We start from the raw sequence: 26,496 nt of genomic DNA, 5'->3' as shown, positions 1-26,496 counted from the left end.
GAATTGAAAGAAAAATGGGATGCTAGCAGGTCAGCTTTATCCTTGGCTGAAGTGGCAACAGAACCATCTAGTTTTGACAGCGTTGGGAGCAGAGATGGGCAAAAGTTGTGGCCAATAGGTTTGGCAAGAGACCAGAATGCTCGGCTACCATTAGGGCAAGAAGCAAGTTTTCTACTCTTAGCCTGTTCAAAGTTTTGTTTGAACTGGTTAATAACTGCTTTACAATTATTGCAAGCTTTGGTGTAGACAGAAAATTAAACTGAAGAATTGGAAACAAGCCAATTACAATATGCAACATTCTTCTCTTGAACAGCCTTAGCACATTTATTGGAAAACCAAGGTTTATATAAAGGATGAGATTTTAAAGTGGAGTGTGAATAAAGGATTCCATTCCTACAAGAATAATTTCACTGACACGATCTGAGCAAACGTTAACATCAGAAATTTTGAAACAGTAATCCCACCAAAGAAAAGAAATCTCGCAGGTCATCGCATTTTGCATTCTTGTAATGCCAAACAATACGAGGTTGGGAATAGCTATGAGATAAAGGCTCCATTGGAGAAGTTGTGGTCTGAGGTGCGTAAAGGACCACTCACTTCAACTGTGTACTTAGAAGCGTTTTTTGTGAGAAAAAGATCAAGCATGTTGGCTGTATGGTTAGGATTGTTCGGTATTCTTGTAGGTAAATGAACAAAACCTCAGCATCTCGACCAGCTGGGTCGGTGTGACTAGAAAATGGAAGCCAGCTGGAGTTTTGAACATTAAAATCACCAAGGAAAATTACCTCACTATTAGGGAAAGTTGGACTGGAGAAAGTCAAAATGCAAAGAGCCCCAATGATTAGTGGAGTTTGAAGAACAGTAAAGACAACATGAATTTGACACAATGAGGTAGAGAGATTTTTAGCCAGAGAAGATTGAAAAGAGGAGATTCCAAATTACCAAGTCTCTGACAGAGAATATCTGAATGAACATATGCACAAGTACCACCTTTGAGGCGAAAAGAATCATACAGTGAATAATTTGGGCAACTGAGATGAGCAATAGTTGAATCAACTGAGATTCTGTCTGAAAAAGTACATGGGGTTTGGCAGACTAAGTGGAAATGGACATCGTTGAGATTATAATTGAGACCACGTATATTTGTGAAATGAACCAGGAAGTTTTTGGGAGGTTTAGATCTTTTCGCAGATAAACTTACTCTATTAGTTTGACAATTCGTGGTGTATTCAATAGTAAGAAAATGTGGGAGGGGGACATGCTGTATGAAGTAATGAAATTTTTGGATATGGCATACACATGGTATGAATATACCCAGATCCTTGACATAACATGGCCTCGACAATGCCCCCCCGCATACACACTACTCAGACTCCCTCCAGTCACTATCTGGCAGAGTAGAGGTAGCAAGATTATACACTAGCTGATCCGGAAACCTCCTAGAGAGTTGCCAATACATTTGGTCCGGTGTTCTAACTAGTGGCCAGTCTGCAAACACCATTTTAGAATTGTATCCTCGAAATGTAAGGAAGTTTGGATCTCACCATGGTATTCATCATAAACTCAAAAGACATCAATCATGCTACATGATGGGAAAGATGGGAAAGGGCTTACCAGAACTTAGCTCTGGAGACTAAACACTTCCACCACTTCAAGCCTCCAATAAGCAAAGGAGTGGTATTGCACCAGTTGATGAGAGTTATCTACTGCCTGCTCTGTGAGCCTATTTGGATTGATGCCTGTGTGATGTCAGTTTATATCGGCTTGGATGGCTGCGTTTATATGGAATCTGATAAAATTAATGAGCATTTTATTCTTCATTAAATTGTCTTTTCGTTTTATTAAGGCCTCCAATAAATATACCTGGTTTCTATAAATTCATATTATTCTGTTGGTTTGGTTTCTAATAACGTTCCCTCATACTTGTTTTGCTAAATTTGTATCCCATTTTGTTAGTTTAATGGTTCGGAAGTTAAAGTGGTCTCTTTTGTAAAAGTGCCGTGTGCAGACTATTTTCTTTAATTATAAATTCACTATCCAGGCTTGTAAGTGGCTATTGGGATTAGTGCATTCCATGGTCAGATCTGGAGGATTTATTTCCAATGCCAAGTCATCGAATTTGTCATTATCGACAACCAAAACATCATCTAAATATCTGTAAAATTTTATATTATCTTTTATTCTGCTTTCATAGTAGTGCAAGTATAGGTTGCCAATAGAACAAAAGCTACTTTCTCCCATTGCCACTTCGCAGATAATTCATTACAATCTGCTGACAGGCTATACAAAGTAAGACCGATATTGAATCATTTCAATAATGTTATGCACAATAATTATGTACCAAATAAAAACATCTGTATTGACAAGTCGATGATGTTGTGGCATGGGGATCGGTAGAGTAGTTAATGATTAACACCAAGGAGAGCTTCAGAGTGAGCCTGCATATATATATATATATATATATATATATATACACACAGGTAGTTCTCGACTTTACGAGTTAATTCATTCCTAACGCGCACTCGTAAAGTAGAAATTAAATCCCGTAGACACAATGTTAAAAATAGGGGTTACATTCTCAACGATGAAATTAGTTAGCTAATTATTTTGTTTAAACAATGATTGATTTATCCAACGAAATGGAAACGTATCCTGTAAAATCGAGCAAATTATAATAATAAAGATATTACTTGTGACTTACAAATTTTAAAGAATGTTTATTCTTCATCATTGACTAAATGCACACTCGTTGATCACTCGTTATTGGCTCGGCACTCATTGGTTTGTTGCACAAGGAGTCATCTTCTTCAGAAATGCTTTAAGAGGCATTTGTTTCCAAGATAATCTTCTCTTTTAATTATAAATTCCACGATTGCATGCATAAGCATTTTTTAATGGAACGCACAAATTGCAACTAACACGATTTGCATGGAGTAACTAGTTTACGAAGCTTAAAAAAAGGAATGAAGAGAAGATTCTGAAAATTTATTTGTTTTTTATACGATTGAAGATTTCAGTAAAGGGGAAACACATTTCACCATAATAACGTAAAAAAAAACACATAATTCCAGCTATCGGTATTTTCGCAAATGCAATAACATCGATTTTACTACCTGTTTATAATTGCTTACAGTAACAGAAAACTGGAAAGTGCAAATTGTTTTTATTCTTTTGTGGTCGTGACCTTCAGAAATGTGCTTTAGAAAAATATCACAAAGCCATTCAAAATTGACTTGGTAATTTGAATTGGTAACTAATACAATTTGTACTATAAAAACGATCTTTTAGAGAGTTATATAGCGAAAATTTCAACTTCTGAGGTCATGGAACGAATTACCAAAAAACAACGTGTTATCAGGTTCACATTACAATATTTTCACGATGCGATGGTGTCTCTGGAATGGATTAATATCATAAAGCTGGGTACACTGTATTGTATAGCTATGCGTGTGGTTTGAAATGCAGTATTTCTGAATGTTTAACGTTCATTTTTTGCAATTAATGTTCATATTTTCGATTTTGTTGATACTTGATACCTGGGGGGGGGGAAAACTCGTAAAGTGAAAACTACCTGTATATTAAATGGAAAGTAATCATTGATAAACTGAATTTATGGGCTAAAGTACTTGCAGTGGCAATGGATGCATTACATCCATAATGTGTTGTATATTGTATTTCTATAATATTATGGGAAAGATTATAGTAAGATAATCATATTAAGGTATATACCTAGATAGATCTATAAGAAACACATAGGATAATATAATGATGTACAAGAGTTAGTATACAAAAGGATAATGTACAAACATATTGTTATCGCACATATATATATATATATATATCCTCACCCTTATAGTTACTGGCACCTTGTGTAACTTTCATATCCATTTATGCATACTTAATTTAATTTAATATTAATACAACTTACATATATATATATATATATATATATATATATATGCATTAGCATATGCTCTTTGAATGGACCATGGCTCACGTGGTTTGTTGCACAAGTGAAACAAAATGAGCTAAATACGATTAATGATTGTATTCGTTATTTAGTGGTTATTCTGAAGTATAAATAAGAAAAATTTGTGTGTATTGAAAACATAGTCATTTGACAACAATACAAGAAGACTCCATTGTTGTCAAGTGACTATATGTTTGTTATGCTTTCTGTATATTTTGCTTCTGTTGTAATACTGTAGCTGTGTGTACTTAACTATTCATTTTTTTTTTTTCCCTTTATTTACTAGGAATTATGAAAATATAGTAGAATCCCTTGTGGACCATTTAGAAAATGGCACCCTGTGAGTAGTGTAAATTAATAATCTAATCTGTACCAATTGTGATAATTATCTTAAATATAATAAATTATAATATGATTTTTTAAGCTCATTATACACTAATTAACAAATTAAAAAGTAGAATAAACAATTTCATTCTATTAGCTATATATATATATATATATATATAATATATATATGTGTGTGTGTGTGTGTTCTAGATATGATATAATATGGTAGAGTAAAAATATCGGATTGGCATGAGGTAGCAGGTTGAGGGAGATTAGGTGCAGTCTGTGAAAGACCTGTGCGTCAAAAACGCCCAAGTAACGTGCAAAGGCCCAACGCCGGCACTGTGGCAAAAACCTAGAAGTACAATATGTAATATAAAGTGAGAGTAAAACAAAATGAGATAAAACATAAAGCAAAAAGGAGAAAAAGGTAGTAGTGGTAGTAACATAAATTGAAATATGATAGAGCAAAAATATAAAATAATAAGGCAAAATTATAAAAGTTATAAAATGTGTTAATTATGGGTTGGTAGATATATTGAAAGGGACTTTATCTAGGGCTAACCCTCTCAATATGTCGGCCCATAATTAATATGGCTATCTGTTTCTGTTGTCAACTGCCCGCAAAACTAGGTTCGAATATATATATATATAAGGTAGTATATGTATATAGTATATAAGATAGCCCATGCTGCCTATTCAACATAGATAATATAAAAATATAACTACAGTGGATGGAACTCTTGCTCTATTATATGCTTTATGCTACTATGCTATCTGTCGGGCTAATAGTCATTTCGCCCATAAACTACTAATCAAAATCTGCTTATTACCAGCGTTTGGCCATGATATCATATTACTTCCAAATTACCTTACATACTAAATATGCTTATTATCAGCTTTCGGCCCTTATATTATAATACTGCTAAATTTCTTGATTTACTATGGTACTATATTATTACTATTATACTATCTTATATATATATATTCGAACCTAGTTTTGCGGGCAGTTGACAACACTGAGCCGGCCGGGCTAGCCGAGTGGGTAAAGTACCTGCCCGGCAACCCAAAGGTCGCGGGTTCGATTCCCGCCTCGGGCTTGGATCAAAGTACTGCAAAAACCTTGGGAGGTGCAATATGGCCACAGAAGCCGATGCGCCAACAACTACCAAATCAAAAAAAAAAAAAAAAAAAAAAGTTGACAACAGAAACAGACAGATAGCCACATTAATTATGGGCTGATATATTGAGAGGGTTAGCCCTAGATAAAGTCCCTTTCAATATATCTACCAACCTATAATTAACACATTTTATAACTTTTATAATTTTGCCTTATTATTTTATATTTTTGCTCTATCATATTTCAATTTATGTTACTACCACTACTACCTTTTTCTCCTTTTTGCTTTACGTTTTATCTCATTTTGTTTTACTCTCACTTTATATTACATATTGTACTTCTAGGTTTTCGCCCTTTGCACATTACTTCGGCGTTTTTGACGCACAGGTCTTTCGCAGACTGCACCTAATCTCACTCAACCTGCTACCTCATTGCCAATCCGATAAATTTTTACTCTACCATATTCTATCATATCTAGAACATATCAATACAGACCGATGTAATGCACAATCTTTCACTTAAATGGCATTAATCGGTACTGATCTCATTAACAACCTTAAGTTACCTATAATGTTAAAACTTGCAAATAATTCTTCGCCTAATACAGATATATATATATATATATATATATCCATCCATAATATGAGCAATTAATAAATATCTTAAGCAATATTGTCCAGATCGGATTAATGCCATCTATTGTAGATAGAACATTACATCCGTCGTAATATTATATTTGATTATAGTCTAAGTAAATAAGGTACGTGCTGTTTAATGGTATATTATGTTAGAATTTTATTATGTGGTGTCCAAAAATATAAAAATGATACTATATAAATATAAAGAAATATGTATACTGGCTGGCTGCCCGTTAAAAAAAAATATATATCCGTATAACAAGTCACCAAAGCGCTATATTTGCCGATACCAGTCCCCATAGGCCAAACCTAGTAAAGAAAAATCATAAGTAAAATATAAGTAAAATAAGGTAATAATAATATAACACAATATGTTAATTATGGGTAGTAGGATACATTGAAAGGGATGTTATCAAGGGCTAACCCTCTTAATATATCCTTCCAGTAATCAACAGAGCTATCAGTTTCTGTTATCATATGCCTGTATAACGTAGCCAAAAAAGGCAATATTAAGGTCTAATGGTTAGGGGTATATTTAGTTGTTCACAGGCAAGATGATTAGCCTTATGATTAGCCCAACCGATAGCTGACAAATCTTTTTAAAAATCTGTTTACTAGCATTCCACACAATAGTCTAAAATATGTGTTTAGTAAATACTACACAGAATATAATAACATATTACCTTGCCTGCAACATTACTGGGACGACTTAATGAATCTATGCATTTTCAATAGCTACATTTATAATGGAAGCAATATATACAGGCAACATAGGAATTGCTATGGGAGCGTGCAGTTCATGCCTTGTCGCGAATCTTTATCTGCGTCACTTTGAAAATAACTTTAATAAGGACCTGATTATGTATAGATACATTGATGATTTAATTGTATTTAATAATCTAAACTTTTTCTCCGAAGCAGTTAACCATTACCCTCCCGAACTTGAAATAGAGGGTACAAATAAATATGGTTACCATATGGCAACATATTTGGACATTGACATACAAGTACAAGATAACATAATACATACAAAAGTTTACAATAAACGCAACAAATTCAGATTTAAATCCATAGACCTAACTAGCTGGTATTCAAATATCTCCAAAAGGATTCACAAAAATATAATAGTTTCACAATGCACTAGAAGGATTAAAATATGCAACAATGCTGATAATATTATAAACACACTCATCAATTTCAGGCATAAGTTGACCTGCAAAGGATTCCCAGAACGTTTTGTAACTAAATACTTACATATAGCGATTTTGATAGCTATTAATAAATGTCATAACCATCTTAACCAGCATTACATTATATCTAAAGTTTTGCAGTATTAATAATATAAAATATACACGCTTTATAGTTATTCCTGTAAAGATGATATTATCGACATTTAGCGGCATCTACAGAGCCTGTACATATGTACATAGTAGGCACTACCTTGGTAGCAAGACAGATATAGCTTACGCTCATTGGAAAAGTGGTACCTATATTTGCTGCCAGTGTAGGAATTAAATTCTGTACTTCTCTCTTTTGCTCCTGAGAATCATATCTATCGCCTTATTACGGACTCTGCTAAACATTATACTTAATTTTGCTAGTTCTATTCCCTTAAAATTTCAGAGGGTGCGACAACTAGGCGGTTTATTTAATTTATTTGAAATTTGTTTAACTAAGAGAGCGCTGGCTTTCACATTCTTCGGATATATAATAACACGTGCGCTACCATGCGGTCTTTCCTTCCTACAGTCGCTTGGTGGTAAGTTTATTGCTATCTCTTAAGCATTATTTCGGGTAGAAAATAGCCATTCCTTTGTTCGCTAAGTTCATACGTTTTTACTGATATTATCCAAAATTCAAGTATTAAACTTATGATATACCAGGATCCCTTGCTTTAAGGGACGGGAAGTTACGCTCCCGGTATTATCCTACGTACATTATTTTAAGCCTTTTCTTTACTTTTATCTATATACTATCTAATCCTATTTTTCTTACCTCATGAACTATTAGAGCATTTCAAGGGGGATTGAGGTACTAATACTATACTTTAACCTTTCTTCCGTTCTCCTTGTGTTAGCTATTGCTTCTTTTGTACGTATGTATAATATTATAAAAATTTTATAGATGGATATTGGTTCTCTTTATCTTTTTCGCTCCATGTTATATAATTGCATTTTCATGTTTTCTTTATATATTTGTCAGCTATTAGTCGGGCTAATTGTCATCTTGCCTGTGAACAACTAAATTATACACCTAACTATTAGACCTTAATATTACCTTTTTTGGCTACGTTATACAACGCATATGATAACAGAAACTGATAGCTCTGTTGATTATTGGAGGGATATATTAAGAGGGTTAGCCCTTGATAACATCCCTTTCAATGTATCCTACTACCCATAATTAACATATTGTGTTATATTATTATTACCTTATTTTACTTATGATTTTTCTTTACTAGGTTTGGCCTATGGGGATTGGTATCGGCAAATATAGCGTTTTGGTGCCTTGTTATACGGGTATATATTTTTTTTAACGGGCAGCCAGCCAGTATACATATTTCTTTATATTTATATAGTATCATTTTTATATTTTCAGACACCACATAATAAAATTCTAACATAATATACCATTAAACAGTGCATACCTTATTTACTTAGACTATAATCAAATATTATATATATATATATAAAATGGTTTGGGACTACCTTGTCCATACTGTATTAGAATGTGCCAATTTCATTTTCGTTGCTTTTTGGTCTATCGTTTGTTGTTATGTTTGTTATTTGGTTTTTAGGAGCATTAATAACTAAGGCCATATTGCTCCAGGAATATGCGGTGGTCATTCCCTGACCTTTCCGCATCAGGTGGTGACGGGCTCGAACCCGGGTCTAATCAAGAAGCGTGTGCTGTGCTATGCACTGCTGCTCCTTCCCACCTGGCTACGGAGGCGCTTTGGTCTATCACTTTTCTTCTGCTAATCTGGACAAGTATAGAAACACAGTTCCTGATACATGGTCAGGTGTATCCCCTGATGAAATACATGATTGCCTTACCTATGTTTGACCATTTTCTAAATATGTTTCTTCCCCCCCCCCATATCTGATGACAGCTATAACACTCATTTTATTTTTATTTTTATTATATTAGTATTTGATGTACTAATTTTACTTTACAGTTGTTCCACTTTCTATGGGCTGAATTAATAGAATTAATTCAGCCCATAATTCTATTAATTCATCTTAACCTTTAAGATATTAACATTCTTTCACAAATCTACTACACTTCTTTTTCTACTTTCCACACCCTTCTAGTTACTGGCACTTTGTGTGAATTTAACATCCATTTACACATATTTCATTCAATATATTAATACAGACTTATATATATATATATAAGTTGTATTAATATTAAATTAAATTAAGTGTGCATAAATGGATGTGAAAGTTACACAAGGTGCCAGTAACTATATATGTGAGGAAAGTAGAAAAAGAAGAGTAGTAGATTAGTGAAAGATGAAAGAATGTTAATATCCTAGAGTGTTAATCCTTGAATGTTAATATCCTAGAGTGTTAATTCTAGAATGTTAATATCCTTATTCATCATAACCTCTTAGATATTAATATTCTTTCACCCTTATAGTTACTGGCACCTTGGCACAGGAGCAGCAGTGCATAGCACATGCTTCTTGATTAGACCGGGGTTCAAGCCCGTGCCCACCAAATACGGAGGATGCGGAAAGGTCAGGGAATGACCACCGCATATCCCCGGAGCAATATGGCCTTAGTTGCTAATGGTCCTAAAAACCAAATAACAGACAAACAAACAGCTCCAATTTGTGCAGCAGTCTTCCATGTGCAACAATCAAAAGCCTTTCTAAGATCCAAATATATGATATCAAAGTTATTCCCTGCATCCAGTTCATTTGTGACCACATCATAGTATCCAATCAAATTGGTCAGACATGACCTCCCCTTAACAAAACCATGCTGTGTCAGAGCTATAACTGAAGTTGCCCTTCTGTTACCACGTACCATCTGGGGGAGCCTTCGCTCACCTCGAGCATCGATGAGCTGTGGTCGTCCAACACCTCGCTGGAGGTTCATGGGTTCCCCTCCTTAGACCACTTTTGGTAGGTACTAACCACGCCTGAACATGAATCCCCCACCAGATGTGCCATTTCGGATATGCTCTGACACAGTTGTCTGGCCAATACAATTTTGGCCTTTGTCAAACTCACTTAAGTCTGCTGCCTTTCCCATCTGAAGAACAAGAGTAACACTGATTAATGGAGCTCAGTATCAGGTGTTTTTTATACCTTGTCCTGACCCATGCATGCACCATAGTTCACCTGCAGTTACTTCTATTTGCATAACGACTCGCTGTTCATAATGTTTTGGCTCATCGGTGTATATATTAACATAATGTTAATGCATTCTCCAACCTGTCGTTGGAGGGACTTGGGCACTTATGACCAGTAATCCTTCCCTCCCCATTTATTATTTATTAATTTGTGTTGCATAATGTATAATCAGAATAACTTAATTTTCACTTACTGTTGTCTTTTTTTCTCTTTGAGAATGAACAGTTTTGTTGCACTTGGTGTACTCCCTTTATGGTCTAATTGGCCAGTGGTCATTTCCTACATATGTTTTACAAAAGTTAGAGATAGAGAAAACACTGGTTATGATTACTACATTCCATGATATTGTTATTCATTGCATTGTTTGTTTTGATCTGCTCATGTTATGATTCGAAAGATTATTTGCTAATTCTCCACAGTCCTCTGTGTAATCCAGGTACCATTCAAATTGGTAATTTGAATGTTATTTCAACTGTAGTGTATCACATGAAAGGAAAACAGCAGCAGATTACCCTAGCAATGTTTTATGAACAGATGAAGGCAGTTTTCACCTGAGTGAAGTATTTGTTATTCTAAAGCTGGTCCACACTTCGAATAAATACCACAACATGTTCATTAATGTCAGTCGCCAGCCATTCAGTTTTAAAAAACTCTACAACTCCAGCCCTGTGAACCTGTTCCTTCGGATGGCCATATTAATTCAACACGAAGCTTCTTCACATATCACATTATCCTTCTGCCTTGGGCTCTCAAGTTTAGATGACAAGTGGTTATGAATACTATCCTTCCATAGAAAAGATGTTTAAGTCTTGTCAGGGTGGATTTTTTTTTTAACACTGGCTAAGTTAGTGAATTTCAGTTGAGGAGTACATAGTTCCCCCTCTCAGAAATTCATGGCTTTCATCATATGATCTCAGAATTATAATCACAATCACCCTTAACTTATGTGTTTTTATATATACATGTGATTTCCAATATGTAAATTTATGTGCTGTCTCTTTCTCTCCCTATTATCTGACCATTATAAAGGCACTGGAGGCATTACCATCTGGCATTCATGATGTTGGGCACACTTGTTCGTTATGATATTCTTCTCCCATTTAGAGCAGTAAGTCTTCTTGTAAAGCATCTGGTACATGACACTCTTAGTATCCGAAAGGTAAAGAATTTTTTATATCTAAAATTGATTAGTTTTTATTGTTGTCACTGTCATTATTTGTTTATCTTGCAATCATCATTATTTTTATGAGGCTGGGTTTAAAAGTAATGCCTCTTTGCTCATAACCTTGGCTAGGTGGTACATTAAGTTCCAACTAGGTTCTCCACATCTAGCAATACATTCACAGTAGCATTTCAGATTCATTATATATATCCCCAGGGGCTCACAACTGGTGAGTATGAACTTGGCACACCCAGGGTCCTGAGCTGGATATCATCATTTTTTATTTATCATCATTTTTCTCTTTCTTGGGGCGCCTCCATAGCCAGGTGGGCAGGAGCAGCAGTGCATAGCACATGCTTCTTGATTAGACCGGGGTTCGAGCCCATGAACACCAAATACGGAGGATGCGGAAAGGTCAGGGAATGACCACCGCATATCCCCGGAGCAATATGGTCTTAGTTGCTAATGCTCCTAAAAACCAAATAACAACAACAACAACATCTCTTTATTGGTGATTTCCTTCTCCTTTTCTCTTTCTCTAAGGTGACTTGGGATTTTTTTTTTGGCTGGTGCAGCATAAGCCTCAGGCTTCCTTGCACCATATAGCTAATAATAATAATTATTATTATTCATTCATTTACAAGTTATGCTGGTTTAAATGGAAGCATTTTTTTGAGCACAAGATTCAAACAATATGCAGTTGAGCTTTTGACTGTTGAAAATTTTGTGGCTGATGAAATTCATTGATGATTACTATCTGTGTATAACTGTTGATGTCAGCACTGTTCATCAGTGGATATTACATGTCAAAAGTAATGACATAGGTAAAGCAATTGTCAGTAATCATTATCAAAGCAAATGACCAATAACATTCGACTGAAGTGGATAAAATAAGCAGATTAACTTGTTCATAGCCATATTCAGAACATACAGTCAAGTCTTGTTGCAACTTTCAAGATGCCTAAATAACATTCTATACACTAGAGCCTGGGCACTTTCTCTCTGAGCTCTAGAGTACAAAATGATATGCACCAGACTTGTGAAAAAAATGAAAAGATGGGTGGAAGTTTGTCACTGTCTCCTTTTCAAATGCAAAAAGGATATATTTTAAATGTTATCTGGCTAGAGATGAATCCTCTGTTCACTGCTAATCAGGAAAACAAGAGACAATGCAAACAATTTCACCATAAACTATCTCCATTTACAAAAAAAAAAAAAAAAAAAAAACAATTTGGAAAGTAATGCCAACCGATGCTTGGGCTTTTTTAACTTTTTTTTCTCCCCTCTGTGGGTGTTATCCACACCAAATCATTTGAAAATGGGAACACAATGATACAGTCCAGTACATTGAAACACCGGGCAAGCCTGGAACTAAGAATCATGTAATGTCACTCCGTAGCAATATTGCTTCAGTGTGGCAATGTGCTTTCTCATTACAGTCATGCAATATTAGACATTGGTAAAAAGTTCTTTTTGCTGGAATGCGAAGTTCTGCATCCTCCCTACAACTAAGCTTTGTTTTTCTGAATAACTATTTTTGTTCCCAATATTTAAAGAACATTTTTATCAATGGGTAATTTTTTTTATAACTTACGTTTTTTTATTTTTGATTTATTTTTACTTCAAAAGTTGTACAACAAGAAGCATTACTTTTCAGTCCACCCTCATTGTTTTTTTATGTGCAATTGAAGTTTGGCAGTTCATACCTTTTAATAAGCTATGGTAAAACTTTGTTAATTTGAAATTCATGGGACCAAAATACATCTGCTTCAATTTAAACTGGTTTGACATATCCATTCAAGTACAAAACATGTCAGTATTTTAAATTAATCCAGAAAAATTCTTTGTCATATACTCTAACACTGCATAATTTTCATAATTCTCATTTAAAATATTAATAATCTTTTATTTCATTGTAGTAGACATTTGTGAGTAGATGTGTAATGGGCTAATTTAATGAATATGAGAAACAGGACAATTGTGCTGAGTAGAAATTTCTCACATCTGATAACAGTATTGTTAAGTTTCATTTTTGCTGCCATTACTAGTCACACTAATTTTATGTAAGCATCATGAGAAGATAACTACTCACAATATTATGCTAACTTTTCACTATGAGAAAGATAACAATTGTGTTGTAGAAAAATTCAGAAATTTCTTGCATGTGATAACAAGATTACTAAGTTTAATTTTTTTTTTCTACCGTTATTATTAGTTTCACAGTACTTTATAAAAGTATTATGTTGTTTATTATGTATAACTGTACATACCTGGCTGGGCGGAGAGAGAGAGAATATCCATGTCTTAAAGATATTATTTGTTATTTAATAAGTAACCCATACAAAAAAAAAAAAGAGTATCATTACTTTTTTGGTGTTATCGCTTTCTGTAAACTTTAAGTGTGTGGATTTCTGTTGATAATTACACTGTGTAAGCCAGAAACTCACTCAAATCATTTTAAAACACAGCAGAGAATTGTAGAATTGTAGAAAATGCTCAGTGACTGAATACAGCTGAAAAAATATATATTTAAATACAGTTTAAAAATCTTATCTTGGTTGTGTGTAATTAATATTTGTGTGTGTGTGTGTGTGTGTGTGTGTGTGTGTGTGTGTGTGTGTGTGTGTGTGTGTGTGTGTGTGTGTGTGTGTGTGTGTGTGTGTGTGTGTGTGTGTGTGTGCACGCACACATGCACTTAATGAGTTACTATTTATTTACAGAAAAGATTAACTGTAGAAGCTGCTTGAAAAGAAAATATTATGCACAATTGTATAATACTACAATAAATTATGCATAGCAAAACAAGAAAAATAATTATAGGATGTTAGAACTGATAAATATGTATATGATAAAATTTTGATCAGCCATTGAAAAGTGCAACTGACTTTGGATGAAAATCACTTCAATTTGGAAGTCAAGATCATATACCACTTAAACATTTTTCTCAAAGAACCAAGGGAATTTTGACACTTCTAATTGTAATCACTTTGCAATGCAGGGTGCAGTAGACTGAAAAAAATTGTTGTGAAACATGCTATAACGTGCAGAAGAGCCAACTCCCATGGCAAGAATGAATCATACCTGACTTTCGGATGTAAAACATCTCTGATTGAAATTAAAATTACTGTTTAGAAATACTTTAACTACAGCCCTGCATAGAAGAACAGAAGTTAAAACATAGGTATCTTTTTATGTTGTTGATAAAAAAATTTTTCTTATAACTTTGTCATTGCTGACATGGGCTGCAAAAAAGGCCATAATAGTGTGGAAGGGAACTAGCTCTGACTGCAGGAATTTTCACAATAAGCAGTATGCTACCAGGGGGTTATTTAGAGAAACGCAGCCATAGCAGATGTAGCAGGAAAATAAACTTCTACAGCTGCTAAAATTCAGTTTTCCATTTGGTAATTTACACATTTATTGAATATAAATGTGTAAATTGGAATACCTTCAGTAAATAAAAAGAAACATCATTTATCAAATTAGCATACCAGCGTATAAAATTAATGTATAAAATGATTAGTCGAATATGATTTAATAGAGAGATAATCATAACAATGCTAACAACTCTTTCTTTCTCCATTGAATGTATAATGGGAAACTCACCTGCTGTCATGATTATGTAATTATAATAGTACTCTTTAATTATTTGATTTGTTATCTTTCCTTATTTGTAATGGCTCTATTGGTTCTTCTAGGGTCTCCCAGTTATTATATACTCAACTTTGAATTACTAAAGAATATTATTATTACACATTGTAGATGGCACCAGGTTTTGATGACTGCCTTTTTCTCTCCTTGTTATAGTGTTTGAGCATGTTGCTAATTTAATTCAACGTAGTAATGCCCTTTTGCAAACTTTTCTTGCATCTTTGAGTTTACTGTGGGTTAAAATGCCTTAGTGTGTTACATAATAAGTATTAGTAAATTCTCAGTCAGAGACCTTAAAGGCAGTGAATTGCATTATGTCTGTTATTACATGTGGATTTTTGCCAAAAAGTTTTCTTTTTTCTTTTGATTTGGCTCAGCAAAGTCATATTGAACATGAGGGAAAAACTGAAACATATTCATGGTCTGATCTCTTCCTTAAATAGCAATTTGACCTGTCATCAATATATATTTTTACAGCTGTATCCACACACTGAGTTTCTCTCTCTCTCTTGCTCTCTCTCTCTAAGGTCATGGCAAACTGGTTCACCAGTTCATGCAGGCATTCATCACCAGCTTATCTCCTAGTAATTAGCATCATGCCACGAAGTTTATTGAATGAATAGTAGTGCTAGAAGAGAGAATTATTATCCTGTTTTGATTATAAGTATTTAACACAATTATAATATCCGTGCAGATAATATCCGAAAATATGGGTATCCTCTCTTTAGAAGGTAAAACACAAGTGCACTGTTGTTAATTATGTATAAATAACAGCACTTGTTTTAATGTACAGCTCATATACACCAAGCTTTGTGACTATGTTGGCAGAAATGTGACTGAGCAATCTTTGTTAATTGTGTGCAAGAAATTACAGAAGATTTCATGTTCTCATTCTAAATTCTTGCAGTGCTTTCCCCCCAGTATAAACAAAATTGATTACATGTGCACCCATAATGCAAATTACTGTTACTTAAATTCTTTGCGACTGCACACATGATTCTTGGAGAAGAATAGAGATGCAAAATTGAAAGATGCCATATACAGTACATTGATAAATTTTTATTATACAGTAACTCCATTCAATTTCATCAGAATGGTGTTTGCCAGTAGTTGGTTATGGTAGAAATTGAGTGAACCAGTAAATTAGAATGTCTTATAATGGGGGATTTTAACTTTCCAGATATTGATTGGAACTTGTGGATTGGTCACTCACACACTAGCAAGACACTTGTGGATTTATTGGATGAATATTTTCTACAGCAACATATTACAGAAGCAACAAGAGGAAGCAGTATTCTTGATCTGGTTATCAGCGGTGGTTCTTGATGCATTTAGAATCTGCAGTTAATGATCCACAGAGTGGCAGAGATCACACTGTACTGATGTTGGACCTAACATCAAGGGTAATGAAGGACTTTTTTGTCATAAGGATGACAGCAGTGGTCTCAGACAGATTTCACATTCTATGCAGTGGGACCAACTAATGATATTACCAACAGCAAATTCTAAATGGGAAGCATCAGGGAAGTAATTTTAAAAGCTACTAGGCTTTTCACACCAACTAAGAAATAGATCTAAATGGATGTCAGATGAAATGATAAGACTTGACACAGAGAATAAAAATACATGGTATGCATATATGTAAACTATCAGGTGATACAGAAACCTGTGGTAGATATAAACTAGTCTGTAATCAAGTCACAAAGGAGTTTAGGCAAAATAATGCAGATTATGGAAAGCAGCAAAGACTTTACTTTTATTAAGAGTATAAGAGTGGACCAATGTGATTCAAGGCATTGAATCACTTTGGTCCACTTGATGTCTATGGAGAAGAAGTGTTGATTATCCTGCTCAGGTTGCTGACAAGCTGAATAAGAGGATATAAGCAAAGCCTTAGCCATAATTACGAAAGCATCTGTAGATTCAGTGGAAGTCTCTATGGACTGGATATATCGAATGTTTCCCTAATTCACAAAAGTTGGGGTAGGATCAAATGGTGTCCTTGGTTAAAGAAGTAATGCAGGACCATCTAGACAGGAATGCAAGGCTAAGGTAAAGAAAGCCTGCATGAGAAGCATGCAAAAGTTCGATGAAATTTGCCGGTAAAAGTACTTTGCCGTAACGGCATTTCTATTGTTGCCCCCTTGGTAAACAGGACAGTAGGTGTTATCAGTCTGGAGTAGAAGTTGAATCCCACGGGAGTTTGAAACTCTCCCGAAGTGGAGGGGGGTAACCTGACTTTTTTCTTTAGAATCACTAATTGAATCATGAACAGAGTCATATTGGAAGTTCTGGAGTCGTAAAAAATGTTCGTAACGTAGTTTCACTGGTAAAAAATTTTTTGAAGTTTGCTGTGCTTGTGTGGGCTTCCTTTGCCTGTTTTTTGTTTTTGTTTTTTTTTAATGAACAATTTATCCACTAGTCCACCAGTGATTCTAAAGAAAAAAAGGTTAGGTTACTCCCTCCACTTCGGGAGGTTGTCTCCCATGGGATTCAATTTCTACTCCTGACCGATAACACCCACCATCTGTTTACTGAGCGAGCAACAATACAAATGTTGTTACAGCAGAGTACTTTTACTGGTAAATTTCATCGAACTTTTGCGTGCTTCTCATGCAGGCTTTCTTTACCTTCGCCGAATGCAATTATGCTGCAGTCATAGCACGGATTTGTTAAGGGGGTGATCTTCTCTGACCAATCGCATTGGACACTATGACACAGTAACAAAACGTGGATGGATGCAGAAAATAATTTTAATATCATATATGGTAAGTCCTCGACTTATGCGGATTCATAGATACATGGTTGTGCTACTTATACTTACGACTAGCCACAGCATCCATTAAGCACCATTTTAAATATAATAGATTGCATTAGTGTCTGCTAATGTAAATTGATAGTGGCATCGGTGCTTTGTTTTCACCTTAACCACTTAAGTGTAAATTGTGTCTTGTGTGCTTATACTTGTAAACAAAATAAATATAAACTATGGCTGCGAAAAGAAAAAAAATGATGAGAATAATAATCATAGTGATAAGAAGAGGTGCATATAACTATAGAGACTAAAGTCAAAATCATTAAACAACATGAAAATGACAAGAAATTTGTGGAGATTGCACGTGTTTACAAAATGAATGAATCGACTGTTAGAACCATTATAAAAGATAAAGTTCAGATTATGCAGCACTTAAAAAGTTCTGTGCCAGTGCAATCTGCAATCATATCCAAAAGAAGATGTTTATTAATAGAAGGAATGGAAAAATTGTTGATGATTTGGATAGAAGACTTGAAACAACAACGAATGCCGATAAATCTTATGCTCATACAAGAAAAAGCCTAGAGTATTTTTGAAGAAATGAAGTGTAAATGTGGTGAGAACATTGCTAGTGAACATTCACGAATGGTTTGAAAGATTTAACGGCCATGCTAAACTACACAGCATCAAAGTTACAGGTAAGGCTGCTTGTGCAGACATAGTAGCAGCTATGGAGTTCTCCAAAACTGGCAGAAATCATCAAAAACGAGGATTACTTATCACAACAGGTCTTCAGTGTAGACGAGACTGGTTTATATTGGAAAAAAATGCCAGATCGTTCTTACATATTGCAAGAAGAAAAAACTATGCCAGGATTTAAGGTATCAAAGGACAGATTAACCCTTCTTTTTGGTGGAAATGCTACTGGAGGTTGCAAAATAAAACCACTGTTAGTTTACTCTAGCGAAAATCCAAGGGCCTTCAAAATATTTAAAAGGCATCGCTGCCTGTCTTGTGGAAGTCTAATCGAAAAGCAAGGGTGACACAAGAATTTTTTTGGGACTAGTTTCTCCTTAAAATTTTTTTGTGCAAGGAGTTAGAAAATATTGCCAAGAAAAAAACTTACCATTTAAGATATTACTGCTGGTTGATAATGCACCTGGTCACCCAACAACTGTGTGTTACTGTCATCGTCATCAGCCATTTTCAATCCACTGCAGGACGAAGGCCTCTCCAGCAACTTTCCAGTTCCTTCTGTTTTGTGCAATGGCCATCCATTTACTACCCACAAACTCATAATTTCACCTGTCCATCTCTGTTGTTGTCTTCCAGGTTTTCTTCTAGCTCCTCTTGAGTACCATTCTGTTATTTTCTTAGTCCATCTGTCATTGTGTCTTTGAGCTATGTGTCCTGCCCACGACCATTTTAGTTCTTTAGTTTTGATAAGAATAACCTTTACTTGAGTTTGCTGCCTAATCCATGTGTTTCTCTTCTTATCTAACAGTCTGATTCCCAATATAATTCGTTCCATTCTTCGCTGTGTAGTTCTCAGCTTCTCTTCCATTCTTTTGGTGAGTGCCCAAGTTTCACTTCCATAAGTCATGGTGTACATTGGTTCATTATTTTACATTTCAGACAAATTGGGATATTGCTCCTCAGTACGTGACTATATTTTCTGAATGCTATCCATCCAAAATTTATTCTTCTCTTCACTTCCAGCCATTTATCATTATTACAGCTAATGACTTTGTCCCAGGTAAGTATATGACTCCACCTTTTGAATTACTGCTCCTTCAATCATTATATCCCTTTCGGTGGCATACTTGTTCATCATTACTTTTGTTTTGCCATATTCATCTTTAGTCCAAAATCCTTACTAACTCTGCATAACTGGTTAAGGTTTTCCTCTAATTCTTTGGGATCATGGCTTATGACCACGTTCATCTGCAATTGTAAATGGTTTAGGTGTTCTCCATTCACATTTACTCCTTTCTGTGACCAGTCTAATCTTCTGAAAGCTTCCTCAAGGGCAGCAGTAAACAACTTCGAATATATATTGTCTCCCCTTGTCGAACTCCTTTCTCAATTTTAAATTTGCTACTGTCTTTGTCTAGTCTAATAAAGGAGGTAGCGTTCTCATATATTTTCTTCAAAATCATAATATATGGGTTATCTATGCTATGTCTTTTCTGCCTTTTCATAATCCACAAATGCCAGGCATAATGGTGTTTTATATTCATTTGCTTTCTCCATTAGGTGTGATATTACATGAAGGTGATCCATAGTTGAGAATCATGTCCTAAAGCCAGCTTGCTCTTTCAGTTGATTCTCATCAAGTATTCTTTCTAATCTGTTAGTAATGACCCTTGTGAGTAATTTGTAGATGTGGGATAACAAGCTAATTGGTCTATAATTTCCAATTTCTGATTTATCTCCTTTCTTATAATGCACCTGGTCACAGCAAAACTATGATTGCATTATTCCACTCCTTAGGCATCACACCTTTTCTAATGTATTTTGTGAAGGGTCTTGCCAGTTTTTGTGTCATGTCTCATCCTCCCAATTTTAACAACTCTACAGTAACTTCATCTTCCCCCGGGCTTTCTGATTCTTCATTTTCTTCAACGCATGTTCTACCTCATCAGGAAGGATATCAGGTATGTTTTGTATGTGTTGCTAATTTGCGATCCAACTTCCCCACTGCTGGCATCATTCCCTCGCTCCTTGTATAATTCTCTATAGTAGTCTTCTGCTATTTGAATTATGCCCTCTCTGCTATTTATAAGTACACCATCGCTATTCTTCAGTTTCATTATCATTTTGTCTTTCTGTATTACTGCTTATGGCTGCTGATTTAAATCCTTTGCTTTCCCTTAATGCTTGTTAAATTTTCTTATGTCCTCTCTGAGTCTCTTTCTAATGGCATTGCATAACTCAGTATACTTAATTTTCTCCTTGTCAGTGTTTTTCTTGCTCTTCATTTGTCGTCTTCGGTTCATCGTGACAACTGTTTCTTGACTATTTTTTTTTTATTTGGATTTCTTTTACCTATAGGTTTCTTGGGCTTTATCACTTTCAGAAAGTTGTAATATTCCTTGTCAATATCTTTGTCCTGAGCAGTCGGCAGAAGCTCAAACTTGTTCTTAAGTTCCAGTACATACTGCTTTTTCTCCTCTTCTGTTATCTCAAAGACCTTTGTATTATTTACTCTAGTCAGTTTTTTCCTTTCTTTTCTTACATCTGTATCAAGCCAACTCCACCTTCGCTCCTTTCACTGTTTCCATTGATGTACAGCAGATTTCCAGTTGATAAACTTATAAGTGATTCATTTCTTCTTCTTCTTCTTCTTTCAGCCAAATCAATGATATTCCAATTCACATTTTCTAATTCCTTTTCCAGGTCTAATATTTTGTCTGTCTTCACCGATGAGCGATCTTACGTTGTAACAGGCCAAGTTCAGTTTCCGTGCATGACAGCCTGGTCAAGTTTGCAACTTACCATTCTGTGATCACTTCTAAAATTTACCTTATTCAGAACAGTAACATCATTCACAATTATCTTCTGTTAGTGAGGATGAAGTCGATTTCATTAGTTGCTACTCCATTTGGGCTCTTCCATGTCCACTTTCTGTTCATCCTTTTCTTGAAAAAAAGTGTTCATTACTGACATTCCTCCAGATTCTGCAAATTCCACAAATCTTTCACCGCTTTCATTTCTTTCACCAATTCCAAAATTTCCTATAGTTCCCCTTTCTGCACTGTTTTGTCTCTTTCCAACCTTAGCATTGAACTCCCCCATAACGATAGTGTAGTGAGTTTTCTGTTCATCTAGGAGGCTCTCAGTTTCGGTGTACATTTCTTCAACCTCTTCATCATCATGGCTCGATGTTGGTGCATAAATCATTATAACCTTTAGCTTATACCGCTTAGTAATCCTGAGACCCTTGGTGATGTACTTTTGAATTCCAAAATGTTGTTTTTATATCTTTATGGGCCAGAAAGCCAACTCCACCTTTGCTCTTTTCACTGTTTCCATGCATGGCAGCCTGATCATACCCAGAGATTCTTGGCACCCTCTGCTTCCACTCTGATCCTCTCACTGCTGTAAGGGGGGGGGTGAAAGCTGCTAGGGACTGAGGGCCATTTGTTCCATCTTGCTATGTGCTCGAGGGTGCGGTCTTTTCCTCTTTACGCTGACCAGGCATCTTGAAGAGAACCACTCTGCACGTTCGTTGCTAAGTGACATAACAGGGCTTACCATCGAGAAGGTGTGCATGGGTGGATTTTAAGAAGGCAGGCCAACTGGACTTCTCATAAATCTTCTGAAATAAAAGATATTGGATCCAATCATGTCAAAGTCATGAAAACATAAAAGTTTTTGCCTGCAAATACAACTTCCCTCATTAAACCCATGGATCAGGGTCTAATACAGACATTCAAAAAGAAAATTTTTATGTACAAACAACATTTAAACAGGCAGTAAGGGCCACTGAAGGACAGAATGCTAGATCATTGAAGCAGTTTTGGAAAGAATTTGACATTTACAAAGCTGTTAAAAACATTGACGCTGCCTGGAGTGAAATTACAGTATCAACCATGAATGTTGTCTTGAAGAAACTGTCCCCCCCCCCCAATTCCTGAAGCATCAAGACAAGATGCTTCTGGAAGTGAAGAAAATGAAGATGTAATTAGAGAGCTTGTGGAAATGACCAGAACATTGGAATTAAATTTAGAGGAAAATGACTTTATTGAATTGTTGCAAAGTCATAGAAAGGAATTAAGCAATGAAGATTTAATGGAGCTTGATGACCATAAAGATGTGGTTTCAGAGGACATACAAGAAGTTGAACCATCAAAACAATTTGATCCTTAGAAATGCCAAAATGCTTTAAAATGATCAATGAAGGACTAGCTGCCTTAAAAGCTCAGGATCCGGACATGAAAGATTTGAAAAAGTGATTGGAGCGGTGCATGATGATGCAATTGCATACTACAAACTGGTTTGCAACAAGAAAAAAAGAGCTACAGTGCATCATTGGACAAGTACTTCAAGACACCATCAAAATCTGCAGAGTCTGAAAACATATTAAGAAGAATCTTTATTGCAACGCTTAGAATGATAATTCACATAATAGTAGTTGCAACAACCCATCACAACACAGTGGCCAGAGGTTAACAATGTACTACAGAGACATTATTGTCTCAAAAGCCAAAACACATAAATAAATAATAGAATGATAAATAATTGGAATAAAGTACAGGAAAGTGGAGAAATGACTTGAGTATACTACATATATACAACATTAAGTAAGTGTACAACCATTTGTTTCAAAATACATACTATAAGGATATACATTGACGTGCATAAATCTGTACACAGTTGGTTGGGTTAAGAATATACATTGCTCAAGACTCAAATTATAATAATAGTAGCCTTGGCCACGCCATTGAGTATTCCTTTCATGTATTATCAGTCTCGACAGAACTTGTTGAAGTTGACATCTAAGTCCTGGACTCGAGATAGCATCTGCTGAGGAAGAAACCGGTCCCACAGATGAGGGTGTATTTTCAGAGGACATAACTGGGGGAATGCTTGTAGATGTGCCACTGAGATCCTCTATGCACAGTTTTCCCAGAAGGAGAGGGAGATGAGACCGGTCATGAGTTTGATTGTTGTGACGAGCCACCTTTTATTAATGAGTGACATGAGCCTTGGGATGTTAAGTGCATATCAGTGGTCCGGAGCTGGGAAGGCAGGCTAAGTTTGTGGCACACCCACTTGAGAACAAATACTCAGATGAGAAAACTGGTTTGGTGGTAGAGGGAGATGCAGATGCCCAAATCTCTGCAGCATAGAGAAGTGGCAGATACACTATTGTTGAAATGTATCTCACCATGGTGGATTTGTCTATTACATGGTGCAGATGTTTAGTGATTAAATGATTAGTATAGAATGGATAGTTTTGGCTATGTTAAGTATGTTTTTATATTTATGTACGAGTATATATTCAATAGGATATTGAATCGTTTTATTTCCACAAAGTTTTCATAAATAGAAGTTGATTTGATTGAATTTTCCTTTCAAACGAATATACAATTAAAAGTGTTTAAGCACTATTCAACTTATGAGGTTTTTCAACTTGTGTAGAAATCGCTGGAATTAATTAATCGCGTAGGTCAAGTATTTACTGTACTTAGATATCAGGAAAGCATTTGATGCTGTTGCAGTAGCTTAATGTGTAAGTGTGCAGATGATGAAAACATTAAGTTACTGCAACAAGATCTAAAAATATTAGGCAGATGGGCTGAGAAATGGAAAATACCTGGGTGTAATTGTGCAGATATGAAGTTCTCTGAGAACTGCAGCTGGGTTGCCAGGACAGCTAATGGGATTTTGTCACAGATATATAGAACTTTGATAGCAGGGATAAGAAGGTGATATCCCATTGTATAAGCATTGGCTAGGCTGCATCTTGAGTATAGTATACAGGTCTGGAGGCCTTTTTTAGGAAGGATGTAGATCTGCTGGAATGGATGCAGAGTAGGACAACAAGATTAGTGAATGGAACACAAAGGTGGTGTTATCAAGAAGGCTTCAGTTCTGCAAATTAGAGCATCTGGAGGCTAGGCACCTGCAAGGTGAACTGATTCAGTTGTTTAAGGCTTTGAATAGATTCAACAATCTCAGTGCTGATGGCATTCTTTCTGATGTGCAGACTACACATTTGAGGGGGTGTAAATCCCAGTTGAGGAAGGATGTTTGCAGGAATGACGTGCAGAAGTTTGCCTTCAGCCAGCGGTGGTTGATTGTAAGAACAAGCTTCTATCTGTTGTTGTATAAGTGGATAATTTGAATAAATTCAGGGGAGAACTAGACAAATTATTGGCAGGTGATGTGGGATGGTTTTTTTTTTTCCCTTGATTTTTTTATAAACTTGCTTTCTTGGATCATTTTCCTGTACTAAAAATGCTGAATACTAATACCAAAAACTAAATACCGAAACTAATTCTGAAAATCTTTCAATGTAATGACTTTTTTTTTCATTCCTCTTGGGGGTCAGTGTAAAGAACTCCTTTGACTGTATATATGTATGTTATGTATATAGAAAGTTATGTTGGTTAAATTCATAAAAATATAAAAATTCTAAATATTTTATTTATTCATATGAAATTGCTGCAAGTGCAATTCATTATTTCTTTAAATTAGTTTGATAAATCTTTCCCATTTGTTTAAACTTTTCAATATTCATTGCTATAGTAAGCTGTAGATATGATTCAATTATGTTACTTGCTAGGTCATGGATGAATGTATACTAATTTGTTTAAAGGATATTTTGATCAAATGTATATAACTAAACAATGAAAGTTAATGATCTAGAATTAGAAGAAATGATTTTAATAGAACCACTGTTGTCTTAAAACCACATTTAAGTTTTTAAAACTGATAAAGTAATGAATTGATGTAGCAAGAAATTAAATTCTGTAAATCAAATACTTTCTTTCTTTCCTTCTTCCACATCCCCCTTCATTTTTGAGAAGCTTTTTATGTGGTCTTAACAGTTAATGTTTTGTATTTTTCTGTAGACTGCCATTGGAGCTGTGTGTTCTATTCTTAAACAACAGAAGAGACCCCATCCAAAACAAGAAATTGATGTTTCAGTTCTGAATGCTGTTCATCGTCCACTTCATCCTGTTTTTAAAGAATTTACTGGAAAACGTCCTGATAATTTCTGGTTACAGTACAATAGTTTGGCACCTCCAAACACTAAGGAAGTTTGGGATAGTTACACATTTATACCTAAGTCTTTTGTTGGCTTTTACAGCTGGTCTAAGTATGTTTCATTGTGCTTTTCAGACTAGTTTTAACAAATAATATAGTCATGTTTACATTTGCATGTCATGAATAGAAATGTTTTTTTCTCTAAAATTATTAGAGCCGTTACCTTTCATTTTGAGGATAATACAGCGTTTGATTAATTATGGCAGCTTTTAACTTCTAGAGTTTGTCCAACTGCTGGCAAAACAAAATATGTTGCAGAATTCAGTGAATTGGGCCATGAGGCTGTCCTGTGAGGTGTATAAAATTAAAACTAATAATAATTATCAGTTTAGAATTAGTAAAATTTTTCTTTGTAGATGTTTTTACACTAATTTGTTTACACAGTTCATTATAAAGATCATAAAATTATAAGCTTTTATTTAACTACCTGTGTAACATCAGAAGATGCATAGATTAGTTCAGACCATGAGGCTTGATAGCCTTATAGTCTGAAAATTCTCAATATAGAAACTAATTAGTTTTAATTTTGAATTTGAAACAGCTGAATGCCACAAGGAGAAAACTCTTCAGTATGGGACAAGTGTTCAAACCATTCTACTTGAGAAGTGTCTTAACCAGGTATGCTTTTGCTTTTCAGGAAGCAAGAACATGCTTAACATTTGCATAACAGTCTGCAGTCAGGGTGGTACCTTTAGGACTATGATGAACTGAAATGACTTTCTGTATGCTAG

The 26,496-nt window shown here is 35.1% G+C and overlaps 1 protein-coding gene across 1 annotated transcript in view; it reads left to right on the top strand.

Moving 5' to 3' along the window:
* LOC150076901 (proteasome activator complex subunit 4-like) overlaps positions 1–26,496 on the top strand; it is a 514,513-nt gene that overhangs the window by 350,134 nt on the left and 137,883 nt on the right. The window contains exons 30-32 of the mRNA XM_090386346.1: positions 4,257–4,310; positions 11,448–11,577; positions 25,570–25,817. Of these exons, the coding sequence (XP_090242472.1) occupies positions 4,257–4,310; positions 11,448–11,577; positions 25,570–25,817 (432 nt within the window). The remainder of the gene's footprint in view (positions 1–4,256; positions 4,311–11,447; positions 11,578–25,569; positions 25,818–26,496) is intronic.

This window comes from Mastigoproctus giganteus, chromosome 12, assembly GCF_048544385.1.
Source record: "Mastigoproctus giganteus isolate SK-2022 chromosome 12, ASM4854438v1, whole genome shotgun sequence".
NCBI lineage: Eukaryota > Metazoa > Arthropoda > Arachnida > Uropygi > Thelyphonidae > Mastigoproctus > Mastigoproctus giganteus.
The sequence above is the reverse complement of the archived record's forward strand: the minus strand, read 5'-3'. Positions and strand labels throughout refer to the sequence as shown.